The sequence below is a fragment of the Mastigoproctus giganteus genome, chromosome 5 (genome assembly GCF_048544385.1).
Source record: "Mastigoproctus giganteus isolate SK-2022 chromosome 5, ASM4854438v1, whole genome shotgun sequence".
In the NCBI taxonomy this organism is placed as follows: Eukaryota; Metazoa; Arthropoda; class Arachnida; order Uropygi; family Thelyphonidae; genus Mastigoproctus; species Mastigoproctus giganteus.
Genome location: NC_143579.1, coordinates 58,650,450 through 58,675,684, shown reverse-complemented (window position 1 = coordinate 58,675,684; position 25,235 = coordinate 58,650,450). Strand labels below are relative to the sequence as shown.

The following is a 25,235-nucleotide window of genomic DNA, read 5'->3' as shown; positions in this document are numbered from 1 at the left end:
TGTGTCAACCATACTGAAGCAAACCCTTTACATTTCTAAAATAAGCCTGCTTTGCATTTTTCAGATTGAGAAATAATCTAGGTTTTCTGAATTTTATCTGAAATGGCATTGTGCAGTTCAATGGAGCTGTAACATATAATGGAATTTATATAGTGTACTAAATGCACTGTGTTTGGTGCTAAAGATATTGAAAACATAATTTTTTTAAGCATTAAGTACTTTTTCATTTTTTATCTATATCTTTTCCATAGTTCCAATTCCCATTATATGTTACATCTCCCCTGGAATGGTTTTCTTATATTTATAGTATACTGTAAAAAGCAAAGCAAATACAGGATTTCAATAAAAGAATGCCAGTATTGTAAAACTGAAATACTTATCCTACCCTATGATATAAATGTTCTCACCAGTCCTTTATGTGTATGCACATACCTTGCATGGCTATGCTGCTAGGCACTGTGGCAGTTAGTTTCAGCATGAAAATACAAAGAGTGAGTATACAATGTTTCATAGTATTCTAAATTTGTCTGTGATGAAAGTGCAGCAGAATTCAAGTTATGACTAATACACCTGATGTGGAAGAGGTAGTATAAGCAATTATAACAGACTGGAAGAACTTTGAAACATAACTCTACAGGATGGTCATGAACCACCCAAGAAAGTGTCACATTCATGAGACATTTTTACACAGTCCTAAGAAGTATGCTGTTCATGCAAGTAGAGTTCGGTATTCTTTGGTTTGCAGTTCATAAAGAGCTAATGAAAACAACGTCCTATAAGAGAGTTTCTGACCAATGTTTACAGATTTCTCCATCTCTTGCTACATTATGTATGAAGATAGATGACTGAGCAAAGTTATTTTTTGATGAATCACATTCCCTGTCAATAGGAAATCTGTCTTCTGTAAGTAGACAGAATTGTTGGATCTGATTATTCAAGAAATACTGAGCACATGAAAGAGATGGTCCTCAAAATGTTTGTCTATAGATACAAAAGTAAAAGGCCACTTTTATCCAGAGAGAGAGAGACACTAATGTTAATTTATATATGCTGATTTTCCACAATTTGAGAGATATTCAAAGAGCAAGAGGCCAAATAAGTGTCACCGTATAGTAATCACTGAGGGCTTAGTTTCTGATTCTGAATAAGTGGATGGATTTCCTCCACACTCTGTTCACTTGATGACTTGGTCTATTAGATTTATTTTTTGAGTTATGTAAATGCATACCCCCCCCACACTTTCACTATGAACAACTAAAAGGAGGAATATTAGATACAAGATATATTAGTGCAACCAGCTGAATTAAAGGTTCGATGTGTGATAAGCTACAGACGAAACTCTTACAGAAATAATACACTAAGAATTAAAAAAAAAAAAAAAAACCCTCTGTTACTAAGCATCACAGAATGCAAACCAAGTTGTGCACCAAGTATCAAAACTATACAAAAAGTAAATACTAATTTATTAAAATTAATAATACATTATACATCACTGCTAATAAGCACAATGTTAAACAATGAAAAATTTTGAAATGTTAATTATTGTTTAACACATGATGGCCTTTGCCCTCAATAAAATATTTCTTATTCAACAATTAAAATCAACAAAAGATTTTTTAACCAAACAATCATAATTAAGTGGAGTGAAATTTTTATATTTTAATTAAAAACTGTGCATATCAACATTATAAATAATTTTAACATTTCACACCATCTGGTTTATATAAACAAAAACATTAATATTAAATCTAAGAACTGTAAATTATGAATTTGCTTTATTTTTTATAGCAGAATTGGAGCAGAATTTATATAATTTACTGCCTGTAATATTTCTGAGAGATGAACCCTTGATAATAAAGACTGCCGTAACTGGAATTCCACAGGGATCATTTTTGTAACTTGATGTTTGGACTGTGCCTGACACACAGTTACAGCAGCTAAGTTAACTAACCATTGAACTATCACTTTGTGATTTGCAAAATCAGATATCTTCACTTGCGATGGTGCATGAAGTAACAGCTGACAAACTGTAGCAGCCAGTGCTGGATTTGGTCGCTATATGTTATAGATGAAGGGGGGAAAAAATAAAAACTTGTAAACACGTGAGAATAAATTTTTATTAAAATACACAGCCATGCTTACAAACGTAATTTAAAGAAAATACCCCAAAGGGAATCATTTAATATATCTGTAAAGAAAATTATATTAACTAGTTAAAGGAGTGGTTTTCAACTGGGGTGCCGCAACAACATTCCAGGGTAATTTGGGTTTAAGTTACTTAAACTTATTTTTTTTTAAATGTATATATTTATTTCATTATAAAAAGTTGCACAGTATCTTTTTAATTTTGTAAGCATCTATAATTGATGTTTATTTAATACCTCTATATAAAGAATAAAATTTTATATATATATATATACACAAAGGGTACTAGGAAAGTTTTGCAATACAGCTTTGTTTATTTAATTTTTTCAAAGTAATTTCCTCTACATTCAATACACCTCTCCATCCTCCGAAACCAATCTTTAAACCAGTTCTGCCAAGTTTCACTAGGGAGTAAAGCACACTCGTTGCCCCAAGCCCGTAGAAGGTCCTCATCACTGGAAAACCGCCTCCCTTTTAGCTTCATTTTCACATGCGGGAACAGTGCAAAGTCGCAGGGAGCAAGGTCTGGACTGTAGGGAGGGTGCTCGAGAAGTTTCAGTCCTGTCGTGGTCAAATATTCGGTGCAGGCTTTGGCGCGGTGAGCTGGAGCATTATCGTGATGGAGGTACCAGGTGTCCATTCTTGACTTTGGCCGCAGGTTCTTCATAGATCCAATGACTTTAGGCAGGCATTGTTCAGTATACCACTTAGTTGTGACTGTCTTCTGTGTGTCCAAAACGACACGTTCCACAATTCCACTCGATTTGAAAAATACAGTTATCATTTTCTTCTTTACAGATCGGGATTTTCTGACAATTACGGGTGTGTCGTCATCATCAAAGACCCAAACTTTGTTTTGAGCCTTGGTCAGCAGATCGTAATAGTACAGCCAAGTCTCGTCACCTGTCATGATGTTGTTCACATACCGAGATTGTCCCTTATCAAACTTTTTTAACATCTCTCGGCACCAAGTCACACGTCGTGTCATCTGCTCTTCAGTCAGTTGATGCGGCACCCAGAGAGAACAAAGTTTCTTCACGTGCAAATGATCCTGCAGAATCGAACGAATTGCTGGTGCATTTAGGCCCAAAGTATCCTCTATCTGTTGGTAGGTCACTCGCCTGTTTTCGTCAAGCATTTTCCTCACAGCAGTAACGTTTTCCTCCGTAACTGACATTCGTGGCCTTCCCGGCCTCTCAGAATCCTCCAGAGTGAAATTTCCCATTTGGAATTCTCTATACCACTTGAATATCGTTGTACGATGTGGACAATCATCATCTAGTGCAAGAGTCATTTCTTCTAAGCACTGGTCTATGGTTAAACCACGCATGAAATTATACCGCAAAACTGTCCTTATCTCATTTCGTGACCACGATGCCATCGCAAGCACTTTACACTCTCACTACTAATGAATAACTGAGCCCATCGACTTGGTGCGGCGGCTACTATGCACGTATGAACATGTCTCAACATGCAGCAACAAGCAGCTTCCTGTGATTCATTGTTGCGTCATATTGCAAAACTTTCCTAGTACCCTTTGTATATATATGCAGGGTGTCTCAAAAATATTGGTACAAACGTTTAGGGGAGGCAGGTAACATCTAAAGGAATGTGAATTGCATAGGAACCCATAACCGGAAACAGCACCATAAGTTGGTAGACGGTGCAGTAGTCGCCGCACAAAGAGCATGCATCAATATACAAACTGGGAGCTGGCAGACATGCACCTAGTGTGTGGATTAGCAGAGGGCAATGGACGAGCCACTCAACGAATTTATGGAGTACGCTTCCCAGACAGACATGTACCAGACCACCATTTGTTTGTGCGTGTGCATCAAAATTTGTGCAATTATGGGTCATTTAGAGGTAACAGGAGTAGTGCAGGCAGACCACGTTCAACGCGAACTCCCGCCATGGAAGAAAGTGTGTTGAATGTTGTCCAGAATAATCCTATTACCAGCACATGCGCCATTGCCTCTGCCTTAGGAGTGTCTCGTTGCAGTGTACAGCATGTCTGGCACGATGATTTCTTACACTACACCCCTTTCATCTCCAAAGGGTTCAGTTACTGCTCCCCCAAGATAATCCTGCACGTGTGACTTTTGCACAGTGGTTTCTCCAAGAAAGTGTTCAAGACTTGAATTTTCCAGCCTATGTTTTGTTCACGGATGAAGCTTATTTCACTCGGGAAGGCTTATTCAATCAGCACAATGCTCATGTGTGGGCTCACGACAACCCATGCGGCACAACATTGCTTTGCAATAAATGTGTGGGCAGGTATGGTTGGTGACTGCTTAGTCGGCCCATACCTGTTACCATCCCGCATGAACTCCACTAAATATTGGATCTTTCTTGAACAAGTTCTACCAGAGTTACTTGACGATGTTCCAGAAAATGTGAGACACAACATTTGGTTTCAACATGACGGGGCACCTGCCCATTATGGAAGGTGTGTTCATGACCATTTGAACAGGTGTTTTTGGCGTCGATGGATTGGCCATGGTGGACCTGTTGCCTGGTCCCCACACTCACCTGATTTATCGAGCCTTGATTTCTTTCTATGGGGGGGGCCCTCAAATCTATCGTGTATGAATTGCCTGTGGAGACAGAAATGGATCTCATGGCAAGACTCGTCTGCACTGCTGCTACTGTCAAAGAAACTTCACGTGTGTTCGACCGTGTCCGCCAATCCATGCTGCGTCGGTGTCACGCATGCATCGCGCCTCATGGTGGAACCTTCGAGCATCTGTTGTAACATCATGAAATGCATCCATCTTGTACTCCATTGTTAATATTATGTCAAATAAATGTTTGCCGCTAATTACTGTCGTGTGTCATTTCTGCTGCTTGTGCCTCTGCTACTATTTTCCTGCGATGTTTCCGGTTATGGGTTCCTATGCGATTCACATTCCTTTAGATTTTACCTACCTCCCCTAAACATTTGTACCAATATTTTTGAGACACCCTGTGTGTGTGTGTGTGTGTGTGTGTGTGTGTGTGTGTGTGTGTGTGTGTGTGTATATATATATATATATATATATATATATATATATAAAAAATTTGTATTATTAATTGTAATTTTGTTTATAGTTATATTATTGTAAAAAACTATCATATAACACATATTTTTAATATTAGATATATAAATACACAGAGAGAGAGAGAGAGAGAAAATCAGATCTAACAGATAGAAAATTGAGTAGGGGTGCCACAAAATAAAATAAATTACTTAGGGGTGCTGTTATTAAAAAAAGGTTGAAAACCACTGAATTAAAGCAACAATGCAAGTGATATGACTAAATGCAAATATAAATCTATTCACAATCACGTTACTAATCCAGATTAACTGGGGGAAGAGGTTAGCCGGATTAAGCGAAAATCTGAATTAGTGAAGCTTATTTATAAAGCATATCAAGTGTTGTTGGCATGCAACACCAATGACACTTGATCACTGCTGTGAATAGCACTTAAATACGGCTTCTTCCAGCAACACTTCTTTTGGCTTTTTTAATGTCCGTATGTTTTGATACTTGACAACATATTTTATGGATGACTGGCAGTTGACTGATAGATTGTTGGTAGGTAGGCTGAACACGAGTCACCAAGTCATCTATGACATTTTAACAGAGTATCTGGGAATGTGCAAAATTTGTGTTAAAGTGGTGCCAAAAAATCTTGCTGAAGGACAAGCAAAATTGGAAGAACATCTACCTCAGCCTTCTTAATCATGTTGAAAGTGAGCCAAAATTCCTTCAATGAGTGACAAAGAAAGCCTTCCTGCATGTGGTTCATCTTCAGTGGCTTTCTGTCCTTCCAAAAAGGCCTTGTGCCCAAGATGAAACTTGATCTCCATAAGCTTTGTTTCACATTTCCACCATGCTTCCATCACGTTTGATGCACAATTTGGTGGCATAATGTTGCTTGACATTCTTATACTCCATTTTTTGTGAAACAATCAGCAACCATGTCATTGCTTACTTCACAATGACCTTTGGTGCACTGAAAGCAACAATACACAACTACTTGCATCGTGTAGCAGGGGTACAAGCTACTATTTGGTATGCATGCTAAATGCTGCCATGTTGCATTTTATAAAATCAGTCTAATTTTACATAATGTACAATTTTAGTTATGTAGTCTGAAGAAATTAAATGTCTTTTCAAATCACTGAAAAGGGGATGCTGGGCATTTCTATACCAAACAAATTTGAGGATGAAGCCAACCATTAGTGAAGAGTCCCAAAAAAAAAAAAAAAAAAAAAAAATACACTACACAATGTCTTGAAAACACAAATAAAAGCCATAGAGGAGTGAGAAATTTATCATTCTGATTTAATGGCATAACCTTACAAGATACAGTTTCTCAATCTTTAACTGAAAAACATTTAAAGTGCTTTGTAATGAGATTGCCAACGTCTTTGGGAATGACCTACACATTAAAAGCAATAAAGTTTTCTGATGTTCAGTTTCATTTAGATAGTCATGTGAACAAACAAAAATGTTTTTATAGAATTTATAAAAGAACTTATTTATTTTGACCTTGCATTCTCAATGATATGTGCCATTCCTAGTTTTGGTATCTTTGCACCTGTGCTCTCAATGGTCATGGAGATGATGCCACTAAAACTTGGTTCTAAATAAGATGGTGCAAGGCCTCATCAATATTTTATTATACTCCAATATTAAGGAAGATTAGAAATGAGGGAATCCAGCATTGATTTGTGATGGCCCTCACTTGTTACATTAGCCTATTTGTAAGAACCTTCTTTCTCCTGTGCTTCCTTCTCTGTAATTCTAATCTACTACAGTTCACACAACATGCTCTTAGTGGGGGGGGGGATCATAAAAAATTTTGGTTTATACAACAAATTTTTTTGCATGTTTTATTGTCTTGCTAATTAATCACACTGATTAATTAAGACCTCCACTTCACAAATCCATACTGTGATTCTTTTAGTAGTCCATTCTTACCAATGTTATTTGGTAATGACACTGGCCTGAAACCAACTAACTCAGCCATGATGTGAAAAAGACCCATAAAAATTCCTTCTGTCATTGATGGAATTTTACCTCAGGTCTTTTCCACCCAATGTGATGATGACAAGGGATCCTACCAACTGTACTACCCACTAGGGCAGGTGACAAGGAAGGTGGGGTGAAGCTATAATGGGCAACAATATCTGGGATGATCACACTGACCACAAAAGATAAAGATGTTCAATATGAGGAGGGTTTCAACTTTTTTGTAATTTTTTTAGCTTGTTATTTACTTGTATAAAATATTAATAATACATTCTGTACAGAATGTGTTATTAATCTTTGATTATTAATCAAAACTAAGATATATCTGGTATCCATGTATGCAAATTTATACAGAAACACTAAGAAATGAATATAAAGAGAATGTTTTTGAAAATTCGTTGAATATTGTAATCAATGCATACTATTATGAATTTAGATGAATACATCATTTCCAAGCTGCTAAAATTTCTCAGTAAGTGTAAATGGTTAAAATGCACACTTTAAGTCCAAAATAATTAAAATCAATAAAACAATATCTTATTTTTCTCCAGGGATAGAAGCAGAGATGCATCTATCTTGTGGTGAAGATTCAAACTGTCATGAAACTCAGTTTACCAAACCTGAGTTGGATAAATTCCCAAGATATGAAAATTGATACTTTCCATTGTACCTCATCTTAGCAGTCTTTAACTGATGTTTTATCAGAGGTCTGAGTTTCCCTTTCCTGGCTTGAATACAGTAACTTCAGTGATTAACACATCCCATCAGCTTGCCTATTTAACTTCATCTGATTTCAGGATATTTATCTCAACTGAATATCTCTTTATATCTTTTATCCATTTAAATAATCTAAATAAGGCCTTGGTGGGGGGGGGGGAGTGGAATTGACAAGTTATTAGTCTTTCAAATACTCTTAAAGAAAAATTCACACACATTATGGAATGCAGACCCTTCACGTACTTGCCTCAAACATAACTGTTGCATTTGACTAGGTGTTGATAAATTCTATACTACAACAATTCTACCTAGTGAAATAAGTTAATATTAACTAACAGGATTCTTAATTTCAGAGCTAAGGATCAATAAACAAAAAACAGGAGGATTATTATCAGTACTTAGGATTATTATAGATTCCTGCAAAACTAACATTCCAGCCCATTTTGAGTCAGAAGGGCAAAAAAAGTCTATACTGCAATTGCAATATTTGACAGTTACCTTTCTTTCTTCAACTTCAAGTTGAATTCAGCAGAATCTCAATACATTGATTTCTCATTAACCTTGATACCACTTACTTTACCAATTTTTATACTGGACTAACCAGCATTCTCTAAAGTTACTTGGAATACACCTGGACCCAAAGCCCCCCCCCCCACAAATCCCATGTCAAGTTTCTTAACAAATGAATGCTGAGAAACTTTTCACTGGTCAAGTTATACTTAATTAAAGACAAAACAAAAAAAAAAAAAAACCTATCTTGAAATATATAAATGAGGAGAAATACATATTCAGATTCCTGTATGGAGCAGACATCTGCTGTCTTAAATCTTTTACGTATGTCAATTGAACTTTGCATTTTAAATGTGGGCTTCGAAACAAGCTGAATGTCCAATGATCCTGTCTAGATGATGGCTCTTAGAAGAATAACTTTCTCTCCATTGCCCATCACTTTTCACTAACTAAAATCAATTTTATGAAAGAAAAAAAAAAAAAAACAAATGATAAGGTTTCTCGATCATGCTATTGAAATCTTATCAGCACTGGAATACCTATGGCCACTCTGTAAATCATTGAATTTTGATAGGCTGACAATCTGATTGATTTTCATGAAATCATTGTCAAACTAATGACAGTGACTTGAATGCTGACTTTTGAACTCAACTCAGATTACAGAAAAATTTATTAACACTCACTCTACTCTGTCAACTTTGTCCGAACTATAGTTTTGTAATCTATTCCTTTCAACTCAGTCTCCTGTTTATTTTATGTGAGAGCTTTGCTGACCTCTGTTCTGGGGTCTCCACGTTGCTGTTTTGTATTCAGGTTGACATTACACATTATTATTATTAATAAAAATGGAAACCCACAATCATTACAGGATTTATTGTATTTTATCAACAGATAATGCATCACCCAGAAATTACGAGACAAGTATTGGACAAGCAGTTGGTAGGAAATTAGCACAACTGGATATATTTAGGATATATATATATATATATATATCTGGGTGCAGAAACTATGCTATATATCCAGATACCATAAGGTGTCTATGTGGAGATAATTTTGCATTTCCAAATCAGTTAACCTAATATTATATTTTTCTTCTTCTTTTTAGTTTTGGATGAACTGACAAACAGTTAGTGTACAAAACACTAGCAAAATATCAAATGAGTATATTATAAAGTGACCAGCAGAGGTGGAATAAAATAAATTGTAATGCAGTTAGAGGGACAGTGGATCCATGTCAATTCGTTGAACAATAGTTTAATGCAGGACAATTCAATGTATGCAACAATTTGGTGGATGACAGTTCAGTGTAAAAGACAATTGGTGACTATAACTATTTGGTGTATCACACATAGAAATAAGAAATTAATAAAATCAATGAATTAAAAGGTTTAGGAAACAAGAGAAATTTTGGCGACTTAGAAAGGAGGTATGTAGAAATTTAGAAAAAAGAAAAATTTTTTTATCCATTTATTTTGTATAAAAGGATTCATGCCAATCCTTCTCATAGGCAGGTTGGAAAGTGAGTACATGCCTATTTCAGCATGATTCCATGCAACACCTTTAATACCTTATTAACACCTTTAATCCAGATAAGATTATTTTTTATTTCTTTTTAACATACTTCCTCAGTTGCATCCTACGCTTTTCCAAGTGTAGGAGGGTTGGGAAGCTAGAAGAAAATTTCGGGCACAGAAACCAGGTTAAAAGGAACAGACCACTGTATCATCCCTTAGTCAGGAGTGTTAAAAACCGCCACAGGCCTAGTGAAAACGCCTCACTGGTCAAGAGTGCTTTTCCATGTAGGGGAAAAACTCCAATTCTGACCCATACAATCTCCAGGGAAGCTTACCCGCCTACCCTTAACTCATCCCCCTGTACTAACTTCTTTAAATAAAAACTACAGTGCAAGTTGCAAACAATATCAGAAGCTGTGTATTTTCGGTCTTTGGAAAACTACCACGTCTCCTAAAAAATGCAACTTACAGAAGCGAAAGTAAAGTGCAAACAAGGTTCTCTTGAATTCCAATCTTTAATGTGCCCATGGCATGTTTTAGCATTATCAGAGGCATATGATGCAAGAAAGCAAACTTATGCAGCATCAGCCAAAAAAAAAAAAAAAAAAAAACCCACTCCCATTTCACCCCTCCGTTCGTTCGAAATACCTGTCCAGCTGAGCGTTAAATTTATTTAGGCTATCAACTTCCACAACAAGGGATGGAAGTCTGTTCCATAAACCAACCACCCACTGGCTAAAGGCAAATTTCCGCACATCTATCCTACATCTGTCTTTCCTCAATTTGAATTTATGCCCTCTCAGGTGATTATTCTGAGCAAGAGGAAGAATCCCATCAGCATTGAGCATGCTCAAACTATTCATGGCTTTATACACCTCTATCAGATCACCTCGACGGTGTCTATTCTCCAGACACTGTAATTTGCAAAACTTAAGCCTTTCTTTGTAAGAGCAACCCTTTTTTTTTTTTTTTTTTGATTTGGTAGTTGTTGGCGCATCGGCTTCTGTGGCCATATTGCACCTCCCAAGGTTTTTGCAGTACTTTGATCCAAGCCCGAGGCGGGAATCGAACCCGCGACCTTTGGGTTGCCGGGCAGGTACTTTACCCACTCGGCTAGCCCGGTCGGCTCAGCAACCCTTTGTTCCAATCACTAATCATGTTGCCCTTCTCTGTACTCATTCCAGCAGCTCTACATCCTTCTTGAAATGAGGCCTCTAGACTTGTATACAGTACTCAAGGTGTGGCCTGACCATTGCCTTATACAACGGAATAATCACCTCCTTATCCCTGCTAGAAAAATTCCTGTATATCATTGACAAGACACCATGAGCTACTCTTGCAGCCCGTCTGCACTGCTCAGAAAACTTCATATCTGCCTGCACAATTACCCCCAGGTCCTTTTCTTTCTACAAGGAAAATTATCTTTTAGTCTGTGAATCCCCCCCCCCCAAACTAGCAGTTTTCTGACCAACCTAATACTGCCTCGATAGCATCAGCAAATATGCTTGCACCCTTTCTATTTAAGTATAATCTCATCCCTGTAGAAGCAGTCTCTCCTGTTAGCAAACACAGACCATGCTGAAAAAAATTCTACCCCATGAGCCTTGCACAAAATCTCCAGGGCAGAATTGATTGACAAGGCTCTCATCATATACTCCCTTCTATAGTGTCTGGGCAGAATTGCAGACGCTTTCAAATTTAACCCTAACTCGCGACTTTTTTTCAGCATTGACCTGTACATGTTAACTAAAAGTTAAGGTCATTAGTGACAATGTGTACAACAATATCATCTTTTGTGCCCTTAAAAGATGATATCTGCTCTATGTCATCAACTTTTGCCCCTGGCAGACATACCCTGGTCCTGTTCCACCTATCCTTTTACATACCATGTTCCCTGTTTCCCTGACAAACGAGTCCCCAACTACTAGTTCCTGCAGGACCAGCGCATTCTGCCTTAGGGGTTGCCATTGTGTTGCGTGATGATCAAGTGCAAGCTCTGGCATTGATGTGGGCAGCTGAGAGCTTGATGGGCCCCTCAATTTAGATCCTTCGAGGGCATCCACCCCATCCTTCAAGCCCTCCTCATATAGGCCCATAACAATGCTGAGTTGTCGCCTGATTTCCTTACACTCCTTACATCGCGCGCGCACACATAAAGGCATCCCCCATGGCAATATCATGTCTTGTACCCGATTGCTCCACAAACATCAAGCAAGCAAGCAGTGCATTTTAAAAGGTTGTGATTCAGAGGGCAACTGCCCCCCTCAGTTCTCCCCTGAGGCACAGCACTCCCATTAGCTTGAGCCTTTTGCTTTGCTGCTCTGGTCTGAGTCATGATTTCGATTTAATTTCAATAAAATTTCAATTTTGTTGGGATACAAGTTTAGGGTTATTACAAAATTATAACCCTAAACTTGTATCCCAACACAGTTATAACACTATATATCTATATATATTTTTCAGTATTGAGTATTATTTACGAGTTCCATTTATATAACTTCCATATAAAGTTATGTATTAATTAATTATATTACATTTGTAAAATCTAAGTCGTTATATGTATTTAGTTAAAAAGTACAATTTAATTGACAATGAAGTTTAACAAGATTAATAGATTTTACTGATTAATTGGCTATATTATATAATATACTATACTATACTAAGCTAACGCTATCTAGTTCGGGATATAACATATCGTATAATAATGGTGGCAAGTTACAAACGGTAAATCTACAGAACACTTAAGTATTAATTAACTTCCAAAATCTCGCTGTCTCAATTCAGAATAAACCAAGAATCTTGACTAGGTCAGAATAAACCAAGGATCTTGACTATAAGCTACTTATAGAAAATAATTTAATATAACAATTGGATTGTTTTTTAATAGGATCTCATATAAAAAAGTAGAATGTGCATTAAAAAAAAGGTGGATATTATGCTCTATCAAAAACATCTTGATATAAAATATCAAAGTATCATGATCATTAAATTCATCATTTACATTCACCGAATTGTTACGTACAGTGAATTGTCATGGACTGAATTGTCCATGACAATTCAGTCATACAACAAATTGACATGATCCTGAAGGGCAGTATATAACAGTGACCAAACAGGAGGCAGTGAGAAAGAAAAAAAAAAAAAGCAGAGAATGTGGTGGTACAAAGGAAATGAGGGCTGATGAAACAGTCAGAAAAGGCCTTAATAGGATGATGATAAAAAGTTTATTAACAAGCAATGCAATAGTTTTCTACTGCTGTATACTTTACTTATTATAATCTTAACTAAATGATTAACTTGACATGTTGGTTAAACATAAAATCAATTATGCTAATAATTTATTCCCAATAAAACTTTCCTGCTTAGTATACAAATGAAATGCACATTATATATCACTTAATTTTACCTTCTTAGGATTTCTATTCAACATATCTCTCACAAGTTTTGCCACAGCAGAAGGTACATAAGAGGGTAAAGATGGTAAGTCTTCATCCTTACAGGTATGGCTCTGTAAATGAAGTCCAGACTTATCATAGAAGGGGTTAGCTGCACCATATATTTCATAAGCAATTGTTCCCAGTGTCCACAAGTCTGCTTTGCTGTAATCAATCACAGAGAAAGATCCAGGTTTTGCTTCAAGTACCTAAAATTAAATCAATTCTATATAAAATAACCAAAAATACTTCATGCAATATATTCAAAGCTATCACTATTATGCTTTATATTGATTTAAAAAGGGGTTTAGGGCTGGAAGCCTCAGACTACGGGAAGTTTACTAGACAGACAAGTTAGTGGCAAGCATCATTTCAGTTTGTAGTAAATCACCAAAGTAAGTGAAATGGCATTGATTTTGTTACATCTCATATTGTGAACTAAAATGATGCTTTGGACTAACTTGTTTGGCTTTATTCTGATTTAATATTTTAATCAACTGAACCACAAAATAACTAGACAAATCACACTATTTAGATTTTAAAAATGCAGGAATTGAAGGACATAACAGTGAATGAAAGGATAAACAATATGACAGATAAACAACAAACTATACTGTTTCATAATTCAGTTCATTTTAATAATTTAATTTAATGGTAAATTAAGCAACCATATGTTTCAGAGGGGGGTCTTTGCTTCCTTCATTATAAGTTTAATAATAAATTTTAACAATAAAATAATAAGTTTCTGGTGTGAAGGCACTACATCTTCCACAAAACACAAAGAACATTATGAAAAGGCTGAAGGGAATACCGGGTTACATGTGATGGAATGGCCTGGTATTAGCATTAGTTGAGACATATGAGCAAGAAAGCAAGCTTATAGAGCATCAGCCAAAAAAAAAAAAAAAACACCTTCCCATTTCACCCACCCGGTCACTCCAAATGTTTGTTTAGTTCAGCCTTAAATTTATTTAAGCTATCAACTACCACAACAACAGATGGAAGTCTGTTCCAGCAATCAACTACCCACTGTCTATTCTACAACTGTCTTTCCTCGATTTGAATCTATGACCCCCTCAGGTTCTTAATCTGAGCAAGTGGAAGTATCCCACCAGCATTGTGCCTGCTCAAACCATTCAAGGCCTTGTACACCTCAATCAGATCACCTCGCAGGTGCCTAGTCTCCAGATGCTGCAACTTACAGAATTCAAGCCTCTCCTGGTAAGAGAACTCCCTTTGTTCCTCTCACCAATCTTGTTGCCCTTCTCTGTACTCATTCTAGTAACTCTACATCCTTCTTAAAATGAGGCTATAAAATAAAATGAGAGAATATTCTATTCTATTATTCTGCAGATGCCTAAGCATCTATGGGAGGGAAGAATATAGTGGGTGTCTACATTGGTTGCTCCCAGTTCACTGAATATATGTTGATGGGTATACAATTACAGTTGTTATTGTTGATTGGTGTTGAATAGTTTCTTCTTTGAGTAAATTTTAACAAAGCCTGTGAGCAAGTTGGTGATACTCCTGTGGAATGGTTTCCTCTAACTTTGAACAGGGTGAGTTCTGCAGGAGGAATAGTTACTCTGTTAATGTTCCCTATTGATGGTTTGCCATAATCCTTTTGTATATGGAAAGCTTTCATGAATACATGTCATTTTTAGTGGTGAGTTATAGTTAATATCTTGATATTAGTTCAAGAGAAAAGAAATTCAAGACAAAATCCCAAGGTATTAGATATAACTCATCACCAAAAATGGTCCAACATTATGGAAGTCTTCCATATACAAATGGATTACTGTAAAATCCATCAATAGGAACAAGGTAATCATCTCACAGCAGTATTATCAACCTACTCACAGGCTCAGTTAAAATTACATGAAGAAACAACCAATCAACAATAACAACACATTTGTACATCCATCAGTTAATCAATCAGAAGCAACCAGAGTGGACACGCACAACATACTCTCCGTGGTGAGGCTGGCTGCAAAGCAAAGGCTTCCTCTTGCAAATACAAAGGCATCTGCAAGATAAGAGAATGGAACATAAGGCCACCTCATTATATGATAAGTTACCAGGATACCATTGAACCTTTTTCTAGTGATCTTCATGTTCTGTGGAAGAAGATGTAGTGTCTTTGCACTGGAAACTTATTACTATATTACAGGCATACCTCGGTTAACGTTACCTCTGATAACGAAGCTTCGATATAACGAAGTCGGCAATTTCAAGCCCCATTTAACATTAAAAAAATATATTCCAGTTTAATCACCTGAAATCTAAACAAACTGAAGAAATTACGGAAACCTTTGGGGCTTCTCGTGGTTGGTTCGAGAAATTTAAAAAACGGGCCAGGATTCATAGTGTAAAATTAACAGGAGAAGCTGCAAATAAGTTTCCAGAAAAACTAAAGGAAATAATTGAACTTGAAATTTTCCAAATTTGGTGTTCAGTGTTGACGAAAGCGGTTTGTTCTGGAAACGGCTACCAACAAAAAGCTTAATTTCTATTGAAGAAAAATCAGCTGCTGGGTTCAAAGCAGCCAAAGACCGTTTAACGTTACTCTTTGGATCAAATGCCTCTGGCGATTATAAATTAAAATTGTTATTAGTTTACCATTCAGAAAATCCGAGGGCGTTAAAAGGTAACATAAAAATGAATTTACCTGTAATATGGAAAGCAAATAGAAAAGCGTGGGTTACCAAGGAGTTATTTACTGATTGGTTTGTTAACCACTTTTGTCCTGAAGTAAAACGGTATTGTCAAAAAAACAACTTTGAAGAAAAAGCTCTTTTGTTGTTAGACAATGCTCTGGGACATCCTACTGATCTTAACACATTGGACACATGCATTCCTGTCAAAGTTGTTTCTTCCAGCAAATACAACTTCCCTGATTCAACCATTGGATCAGGGAGTAATAGCATCATTTAAAGCTTATTATCTGCGTCGAACATTAAGCAGTTTAACTGAACTAGAGGATAAAGAGGAAATGACAGTTAAAACTTTTTGGAAAAACTACACCATTAAAAACGCAATTGAAAACATTGATAGTTCTTGGAAAGAAGTCACTAAGAAATGCTTAAATGGAGTTTGGCGCAAAGTATGGCCAGAAGTTGTACTAGAAGAAGAAAATAACATCCAAGAAATTAGAAATGAAGTTATCCAGATGGCTCAATCAATAGGTTTCGAAAATGTCGATGAGGAGGATGTTAGAAATTTATTGAATGCAGAAGATGATGGTTTTTCAGTGGAAGATTTAGTAAACCTTGTTAGCAACGAAGACAAAGATAATGAAGACGAAGTTAAAGAAGTTCCTGCCGAAAACGTGTTAACAACCAAAGATTTAAAAAGGTGCTTTAAATGACATTGAAAACGTTTTTAAATTTTTTTAGTGAAAATGATCCTGATTTAGGAAGAAGTGTTATTGTTAAGCGATCAGTGTTAAATGCAATAACTCCGTATAGGCAATTGTTAAATGAAAGAGAAAAAGAGCATAAACAATCAACTTTAGACTCGTATTTTAAAATGTGATTTCACTGTGTATGTAAGTTGACTGTTTATTTAATAAAACTTTTCTTTGTTCGAAAAAAAAGCTCTTCATTTTCTTTATGTAGGAACGTATCCCTATTCTGGCCATAGTATTTTTACCTCTGAAAACGAAGTTTCGCTTAACGAAGTAATTTCGTGGAACGCATCCTATTCGTTATTCGAGGTATGCCTGTATTGTTAAATTTATGCATTTTTATCATGAAAGGAGGCAGACTTCTGAAATGTAAGGTTGCTTAATATATTGTTAAATTTATTAAATTAATTTAAATTATGAAGAAATGCAGTGTAATGTGTTTATTTATCATATCTTATTTCATTTTAATGAACAGTTATGATAAAGTTAAATAAGTAATGTGATACACATATACCAGGAAATTTATGCAGGAACAATAAATGTTAGAACAGCATCTGTTATTCCTTTTTGCAATACTTTTATTTGTCACTTTAACGTCTTTTCTAATCATTCATGTCTGTTGGAGAACCAATAACAATGGACAGGTGCACTGTGGGCCTCCCTCAGTTTCCAATCCCTCACATATAAATAATAATCTAAGAACAACTTATTATTGTAGAATAGCATGCAGTAATTTATTTCACTGGAAAAACATCACACTTTAATTTATGTTTTAGTTGTCTTCATTAGGTAAATAGTCTCACAAATTGAACATCTTTTCAAATCTGCAAGATTTATATCCTTCTTTACCTTGATTGGATTACTGTTTTAAATCTTCATGTAAATATCTGCTCAGGTCATAATCAGTGCAATTATTTTTGTGGGGATAAAATCCTTTATTTCACACTCCACCTTAAAAATCTTGTCCTTTATCTAAACTTTGGTTTTCCAATAAATGTGCTAAGGCTGTTCAAAATAAGAATGTTGCACATTGCAATTCGCTCACATCCAAATTTCCAGGTTAATTTTTTGCCTACACTAAAGCTTGCAACAATTGTAAAGCAATTATTAATCAATCTAAACAAGATTTTGAACAGGCTAAGAGTAGAAAACTTGCTTCTTGTCTGTCCAATTGGTAGTCGAGCATTGAGGTCCCTTGAGAATGCTATTGGCCACAACTTTTACCCATTCTATACCTCACCTCTGTCAAAACCTGATGGTTCTATTGCCACCTAAGCTAAATAAAGCTGACTCACTAGCATTCTACTTTTCTTCTAATTCTTGTATTGTTGATCTTGATAAACCACCTCTTGCCATTCCCAAGTACACTTCACTCAAGGCTTCCTGTAGTCTTTGGTCAAAAGGATATCAAAAGAATTTTTAATAACCTTGATGCCAAGAAAGCTACAGTTCCTGATGGTATTTCTCCACTTGTCCCCAGAACGTAAGCTTCTGAGCTTGCTAGTAGCATAGAAAATGAGGATTCTAGGACAAATGTACTTTTATGAATGCAAAAAAACATGATTAAGAAACACCTCACCCCTTTCCTCTTAAAAGTCATCCAATTTACTAAAATAAATTGCTAAAATCAAAAAAATAAAATAAAATTATTTACATTTCCAATGAAATAACGTTTTTAAACTCACTTCTTAATTAAAAAACCATATTCTATTCCTATACATCTCTTTCTCTCTCAATCTTCTAATAATACAGTAACTCTACTGTTGCCCACATAACTTATAAAATAGACTTCTCTTATCACTAATAACATGTCTTTACTTCTGCCCATACAGGTAGTTCCCAATTTATGAGTTAATTCATTTCTAGCGCATGCTCGTAAAGCGGGAATTTCCCATAGACAATGTTAAAAACAGGGGTTACGTTCTCAACAATGAAATTAGTTAGCTAATTAATTTGTTTAAACAATGATTGATTTATCCAAAGAAATAAAAACGTAGCCTGTAAAACCAAGCAAATTATAATAATAAAGAAATTAATGACTTACAAATGTTAAAGAATATTTATTCTTCATCAATTAAATGCACACTTGTTGATCACTCATTATTGGCTCAGCACTCGGTTTGTTGAAGAAGGAGAAATGTTTCAAGAGGCATTTGTTTCCAAGATAATCTTCTCTTTTATTTATAAATTTCACAATTCCATAAGCATTTTTTGACGGCATACACAAATTGCAACTAACACGATTCGCACGAAGTAACAAGTTTACAAAGCTTAAAAAAAAAAAAATATGAAGAGAAGATTCTGAAAATTTATTTATCTGTTTTATACGATTGAAGATTTCAGTAAAGGAAACACATTTCACTACAAAAACATAGAAAACCACACAATTCCAGCTATCGGTATTTTCACAAATGCAATAACATCTAGTTTAGCATTAGCATAGGCATATGATGGAAGAAATCAAACTTATGCAGCATCAGCCAAAAAAAAAAAAAAAAAAAAAAAACATGCTCCCATTTCACCCCTCCGTTCGTTCCAAGTACCTGTCCAGCTCAGCCTTAAATTCATTTAGGCTATCAACTTCCACAACAAAGGATGGAAGTCTGTTCCACCAACCAACCACCCGCTGACTAAAGGCAAACTTCCACACATCTATCCTACATCTGTCTTTCCTCAATTTGAATTTATGCCCTCTCAAATGATTATTCTGAACAAGAGGAAGAATTCCATCAGTATTGAGCATGCTCAAACCATTCAAGGATTTATACACCTCAATCAGATCACCTCGCAGGTGCCTAGTCTCCAGACACTATAATCTGCAAAATTTAAGCCTTTCTGCGTAAGAGCAACCCTTTGTTCCATTCACTAATCTTGTTGCCCTTCTCTGTACTCGTTCCAACAGCTCTACATCCTTCTTAAAATGAGGTCTCCAGACCTGTATACAGTACTCAAGATGTGGCCTGACCATTGCCTTATATAAGGGGATAATCACCTCCTTATCCCTGCTAGAAAAATTCCTGTATATCATTGATAAGACACTATGAGCTACTCTTGCAGACCGTCTGCATTGCTCAGAAAACTTCATATCTGCCTGCACAATTACCCTCAGGTCCTTTTCATTCCCTACCACTGTCAGTGTAGTACCACAGAGTTGATACATCACTCTGGGGTTGCTGCTTCCCATATGTAGTAGAGTAAACCCCCCGCTATTTGCGGAAACTGTATTCGCGGTCGCTGATTTAATATAAAACGAAGCCTTAAAAAATGTGAATTTTAAAGCGCCATGAACATTTTCTGCCATAAAAAAACGTGGGCGTGGCTAAAATTATCTTTCCCAGTCAAAACAGCGCTCAGTGGGTGGGGGTGGGGGGTAACAAAATCGCAAGCATGGATGTTCCATGCTAATCCTTGTTCAGTATGTGTTATGCGCTTGTCATGGAAAGTTTCGTCATTTGCTTTTAATTTATATGCTTATAAATTGAATAAATTTATAAATTGATATGCTTACAAAAATGATAAATCTACCATTTTGCAGTGTAAAACAGACTTTTTCGAGTGTGTTAACGGAAGAAAGTGACTTTATTGTGGACAAATTCTTTCTAACCCATACAAAAATATGGCTACGAATAACAAGGGAAATATGAAAAGATCAAAGAAGGTGATGACATTGGTGAATAAAATTGAGTTATTAGACAAAATTTCTAATGGTGAAAGTGTCTCCACAGTGGCAAAACATTATAAAATCAATGAGTCAACGGTACAATCACTCAAAAGATCGGAAGAAAAAATCCGCCGTAGTGTCCATGAAAATGCGCTAATTGCTTCAAAATTTTGCTCTGTAACTCGTGATGTTAAATTAGAAAAAATGGAAAAAGCTTTAAATCTGTGGATAGAAGATCGAACTCAAAATAAAATTCTGTTAAGTTCACTCATCATTCATGAAAAGGTAAAACACCTTTATCAACACTTTAGCAAAACTGGTGATAGCACTGGCGGGATAAGTTTTTTAGCTAGCAAAAACGCTGGTTTGAAAGATTTGTTTGAAATTTCTAATAAATATTACATTTAATATTAAATTGTTTCTTATTTTCATTTTGATGCCATATGCTTGCATTTCACTATGTACTGTCTATGTACATAGTCATATTATGAAGGTACATATAATACATACATACATAGACAAAATTTTAGACTAGTTTTTCTTATATATTTCATACTTTGGAACGGAACCTCTTTATTACTATGGGAGCCATAACTCAGTATCCGCGGCATTTCTCAGGAACGTAACCCCCGCGAATAGCAGGGGGTTTACTGTACTTTACATTTGTCAATGTTAAACTTCATTTGCCACCTCTCAGCCCATCTGCTCAACTTTTCTAGATCCTGTTGCAGCAGCGTACTGTCATTAGTGTCCTTAACAACCGTGACAACCTTCATATCATCTGCAAACTTGGACATTAAGCTTGATATACCATCATCAATATCATTTATAAATACAGAAAACAATAATGGACCCAATACTGAACCCAAGGGACTCCACTAATAACATTAGTCTAAGATGAGCAGTGTCCATTGAAAAAAAAAAAAAAAAAAAAAAAAAAAAAACCCTCCCATTTCATCCGTCCATTTGCTCCAAATGGATGTCTAGTTCTGCCCTGAATTTATTTAAGCTGTCAACTTCTACAATAACAAATGGAAGTTTGTTCCAGCAGTCAACCACCCGCTGGCTAAAGGCAAATTTCTGCACATCTATTCTACAACTGTCTTTCCTCAATTTGAATGAATTTATGTTCCCTTAAGCGATTAATGTGGGCAAGAGGAAGAATCCCATCAGCACTGAGCATGCTCAAACCATACAAGGCCTTATACACTTCAATCAGATCACCTCGCAGGTGCCTAGTCTCCAGACACTGTAATTTGCAAAATTTAAGCCTTTCTTCATAAGAGCAACCCTTTTGTTTCTTCACAAATCTTGCTGCCCTTCTCTGTACTCATTCCAGCAGCCCTACATCCTTTCTAAAATGTGGCCTCCAGACAGTACTCAAGGTGTGGCCTGACCATTGCCTTATATGAGGGGATAATCACATCCTTTTCCCTGCTAGAAAAATTCCTGTATATCATTGACAAGACATGAGCTACTCTTGCAGACCATCTGCACTGCTTAGAAAACTTCATATCTGACTGCACAATTACCCCCAGGTCCTTTTCATTCTCTACCACCCTCAGTGTAGTACCACACATTTGATATGTTACTCTGGGGTTACTGCTACCCACGTGCAGTACTTTACATTTGTCATGTTAAACTTCAGCTGGCGCCTCTCAGCCCATCTGCCCAAATTCACCAGGACAGGTGATTTGATGTACATCATGGCATTCATGATGATGAATGTCATGATGATTCATTCAAAAGATAGAGAAACTCTATGATACCAACTCTAGCATAATGGCAAGATGGAAAAGGGATCAAATCGAGTGAAAAAGACATTCTCCTCAAATCCAGAGTTGGCAGCTATGCACATCAACAGATTATGATTATTATTATCTCATGGTTCTTTTATCTGGTGATTCTTGATGCACGAAGAGTCACTGCTGATAATCAGATCAAGAATAATGCTTTCTCTTGTTGCTTCTCTAACATGCCGGTGTAGAAAACAGTCATCCAATAAATCTAGAAAACTTTTGTTACTCTATGTACGGTGACCAACCCACAAGTTTGAGTCAATATCTAGAAAGTTAAAATCCCACATAAGACATTCTGGTGTACTGGTTCATTCTCTTTGTGTAGTTGTTCACTATACTCATCTTGATCATTTTACCTATAACATATTCCTAGTCCAATTTTTGTTTTCCCAGTGCTTGTCACACCAGATTGCCTCAATATGCACTGACCACTGAGAAGCATAACCACTGCATTCAAATTCTCCATGTCTGAGTGGCACCAAGTTTTTGATAACAAAGATGTAAAATATTTTTGTCACACATCCTCCCAAATTATGAACCTCAGTTAATAAATTATTTGTCAGGAATGTATGGTATTTATAAATCAAGACATCACTAAGTATTTATGATTTTTAGTGTATATTATCAGATTTTTCAACAAATAAAAACTACCTGATTATTATTATTATTTTTTTTGTGCCTCAGCATACACTTTCTACTGAGTACAATTTTAGTTTTCTATCTCCTAATTTCAATAATATTTTAAGTGAAGAGAAATTACAAAACATACCTCTGGAGCCATTAATGCCACATTTCCTCCCTTATCAGTCTCCTCTGTTGAAAAAGGAAGTGATAAACTTTCCAAACAGCAACCAAAATCAGTGATTGCGACCAATGGATTAGACATACCTGTAATTATTTGAAAGGATAACTTTCAAGAAAAATATTTAAGTGTTAGAAATAAAGTCATGTAGGACAAAATGTTGGCCAATTACGAAAAAAGTTAAGTAATAAAGAAAAAAAGTAATACATAATTATGAAAAATAAAAGAGTACACCACATATTGAAAAATGAAAGATTTTTAATTAAACCAAATGTTTCTAGAACTATTTACTTGGTATTTTCCTCAGTAGTATTAAGAAGAAAAATTAATGACAGGGTTAAATATCTATATATCATAAATTCTCTCATTGGTTTTTTGTAATTGACAAGGAGGTAGTGCTTTGTTTGGCTTATTATTTCTGGACTATCACCAATGAAAGTTAGGAATTGAAAATGTAATTCATTTTCATATAATTTTCATTTAATATCTTTACAAAAAACCAATGAAGGAGATATTGTTGCACAACCTTTGTTGTGTGCTATGCAACAATATCTCTTTCCTTAGTATTTTATTAGTATGTATTTTATCTTTTATTCCCTCTATTTTCTTTTCTATTGCTCTCCTACTTTTATTTTTGTCATTAAACTAATTTTACACCTTTTCTTTACGACTTTTATATATCCCTTCAATTTCTAATTTTTTTCCCCTTCTCCTCTAAACTAATTTCAAAACTAATACTCATGGTTGTTTGGTTTGTCTCTTTATCAGTAGCCCTAGTCTATGAATAATCTCTTTCCCCCTCCTTTTATTTATATTTATAAATAAACTTTATTTTATGTTTCATGTGCTATAAAGGAATAAACTGTTAATTTTCAGATTGGTGCTGTAGATATGCTATTGTAATAGTTATCAATTGAAAATTATATGCACATTATGTGACTGAAAGTTAATTTTATTTTATGTTTGGCCCTTACAGCAAACTGGGAGTGGAACCCAAAGTCCAACAGGTATGCAGCATAAAATACTGCAGTATTTACCTGAAATCTCTGAAAAACATTTTTTCTATCCCTATGGTGAACTGGAATCAATTTTTGACTATTTGGGAAAATCTATAATTAACCCCTTCATGGATTATCCCGAGATATCTCGTTTTAAGTTTTAAAAGTTATTTGGAACTACATGAAATATCACGGGATACAATAATACCCGAACCAAACAATACCTCCAAAATTAGGATTGAAACATATTTTCTCGGGCATTTATCTGGCTAATTTTGCATTAGCCAGATAAATCCCGAGATTTCTCGGGATTTTCTTACATCTGGCAGCAGACGACTGGCTTTCATTTTACTTATATTTACTTATTATACAGCAATGTCAGAACAGTAGCACGTGTTCCTGTGTCGCCAGTAAGCAAAATAAAATTTGCTATCCTAAAAGCTGAATACTGATAAGCGTTAACCAATTAGAAAACTATATCGAAAAATATTTTGGCACCCTCTTGAACTGCCGCCCGTAAGCGATGCTTACCTCGCCTATCCACTTGCGGCGGCCATGTGTCAGAATGTAGTTAGTTCATGATTATTGCTTGTGGTGGGAGGTTACCGCTTGTGCATTCCACTTGATTTTTTAAATTTATTTATATAATGAGTAATGAAGAGTGTTTTTCTGTTCCTTTCTTTTAGCTCAAGCACTAATTTATTAAAAAAAATCTGTATAATTTGCAAACTTTTTGGCATACACAAGATAACTTGGGATAGCCCAAATGGGTTAATTACTCCCATGTATTTTCTATTAAAAATGAGTATTTGCATTATGCATACTTTTAATCTGTGAAATAAAAAAAGACAATATGTTATGGCACATTTTCAGGAAAAAATGTTCCGGGAAGGGGTTAAACAGACTGAATTGAATAGTGGGATATTTAAGTTTATATATACATAAACTTAAATAAAATTTTTCTTTTTTATTCTTATTTATTATGTTAGCTTTTCTACTATTTTTACTTATTTTTTTTTATTACTTTTGCTTTTTACCCCACTATTTAATTTTTGGATTATATATATATATTACAAAAGAAATAAAATCTCTAATTTCTAAATGATATAAACGACTGAAAAATAAAATTGTCAGGACGAATTAATGCCATCATATTTGATTAAACATTACACACGCCTGCGAAAATATAAGAACTATGTTTTTATTTTTAACAATATAGCCTAAGATA

The 25,235-nt window shown here is 35.4% G+C and overlaps 1 protein-coding gene across 1 annotated transcript in view; it reads right to left on the bottom strand.

Annotated features, from left to right (window-relative positions):
- Positions 1-1,712: 1,712 nt before the first annotated feature.
- The window catches only part of Pink1 (PTEN-induced putative kinase 1), a 90,351-nt gene continuing 66,828 nt past the window's right edge, over positions 1,713-25,235 (bottom strand). Inside the window, exons 7-9 of the mRNA XM_090374035.1 lie at positions 22,977-23,095; positions 13,314-13,550; positions 1,713-2,055 (exon numbers count right to left, since the gene is read on the bottom strand). Coding sequence (XP_090230161.1) covers positions 1,783-2,055; positions 13,314-13,550; positions 22,977-23,095 — 629 coding nt within the window. The 3' untranslated portion in view covers positions 1,713-1,782. The remainder of the gene's footprint in view (positions 2,056-13,313; positions 13,551-22,976; positions 23,096-25,235) is intronic.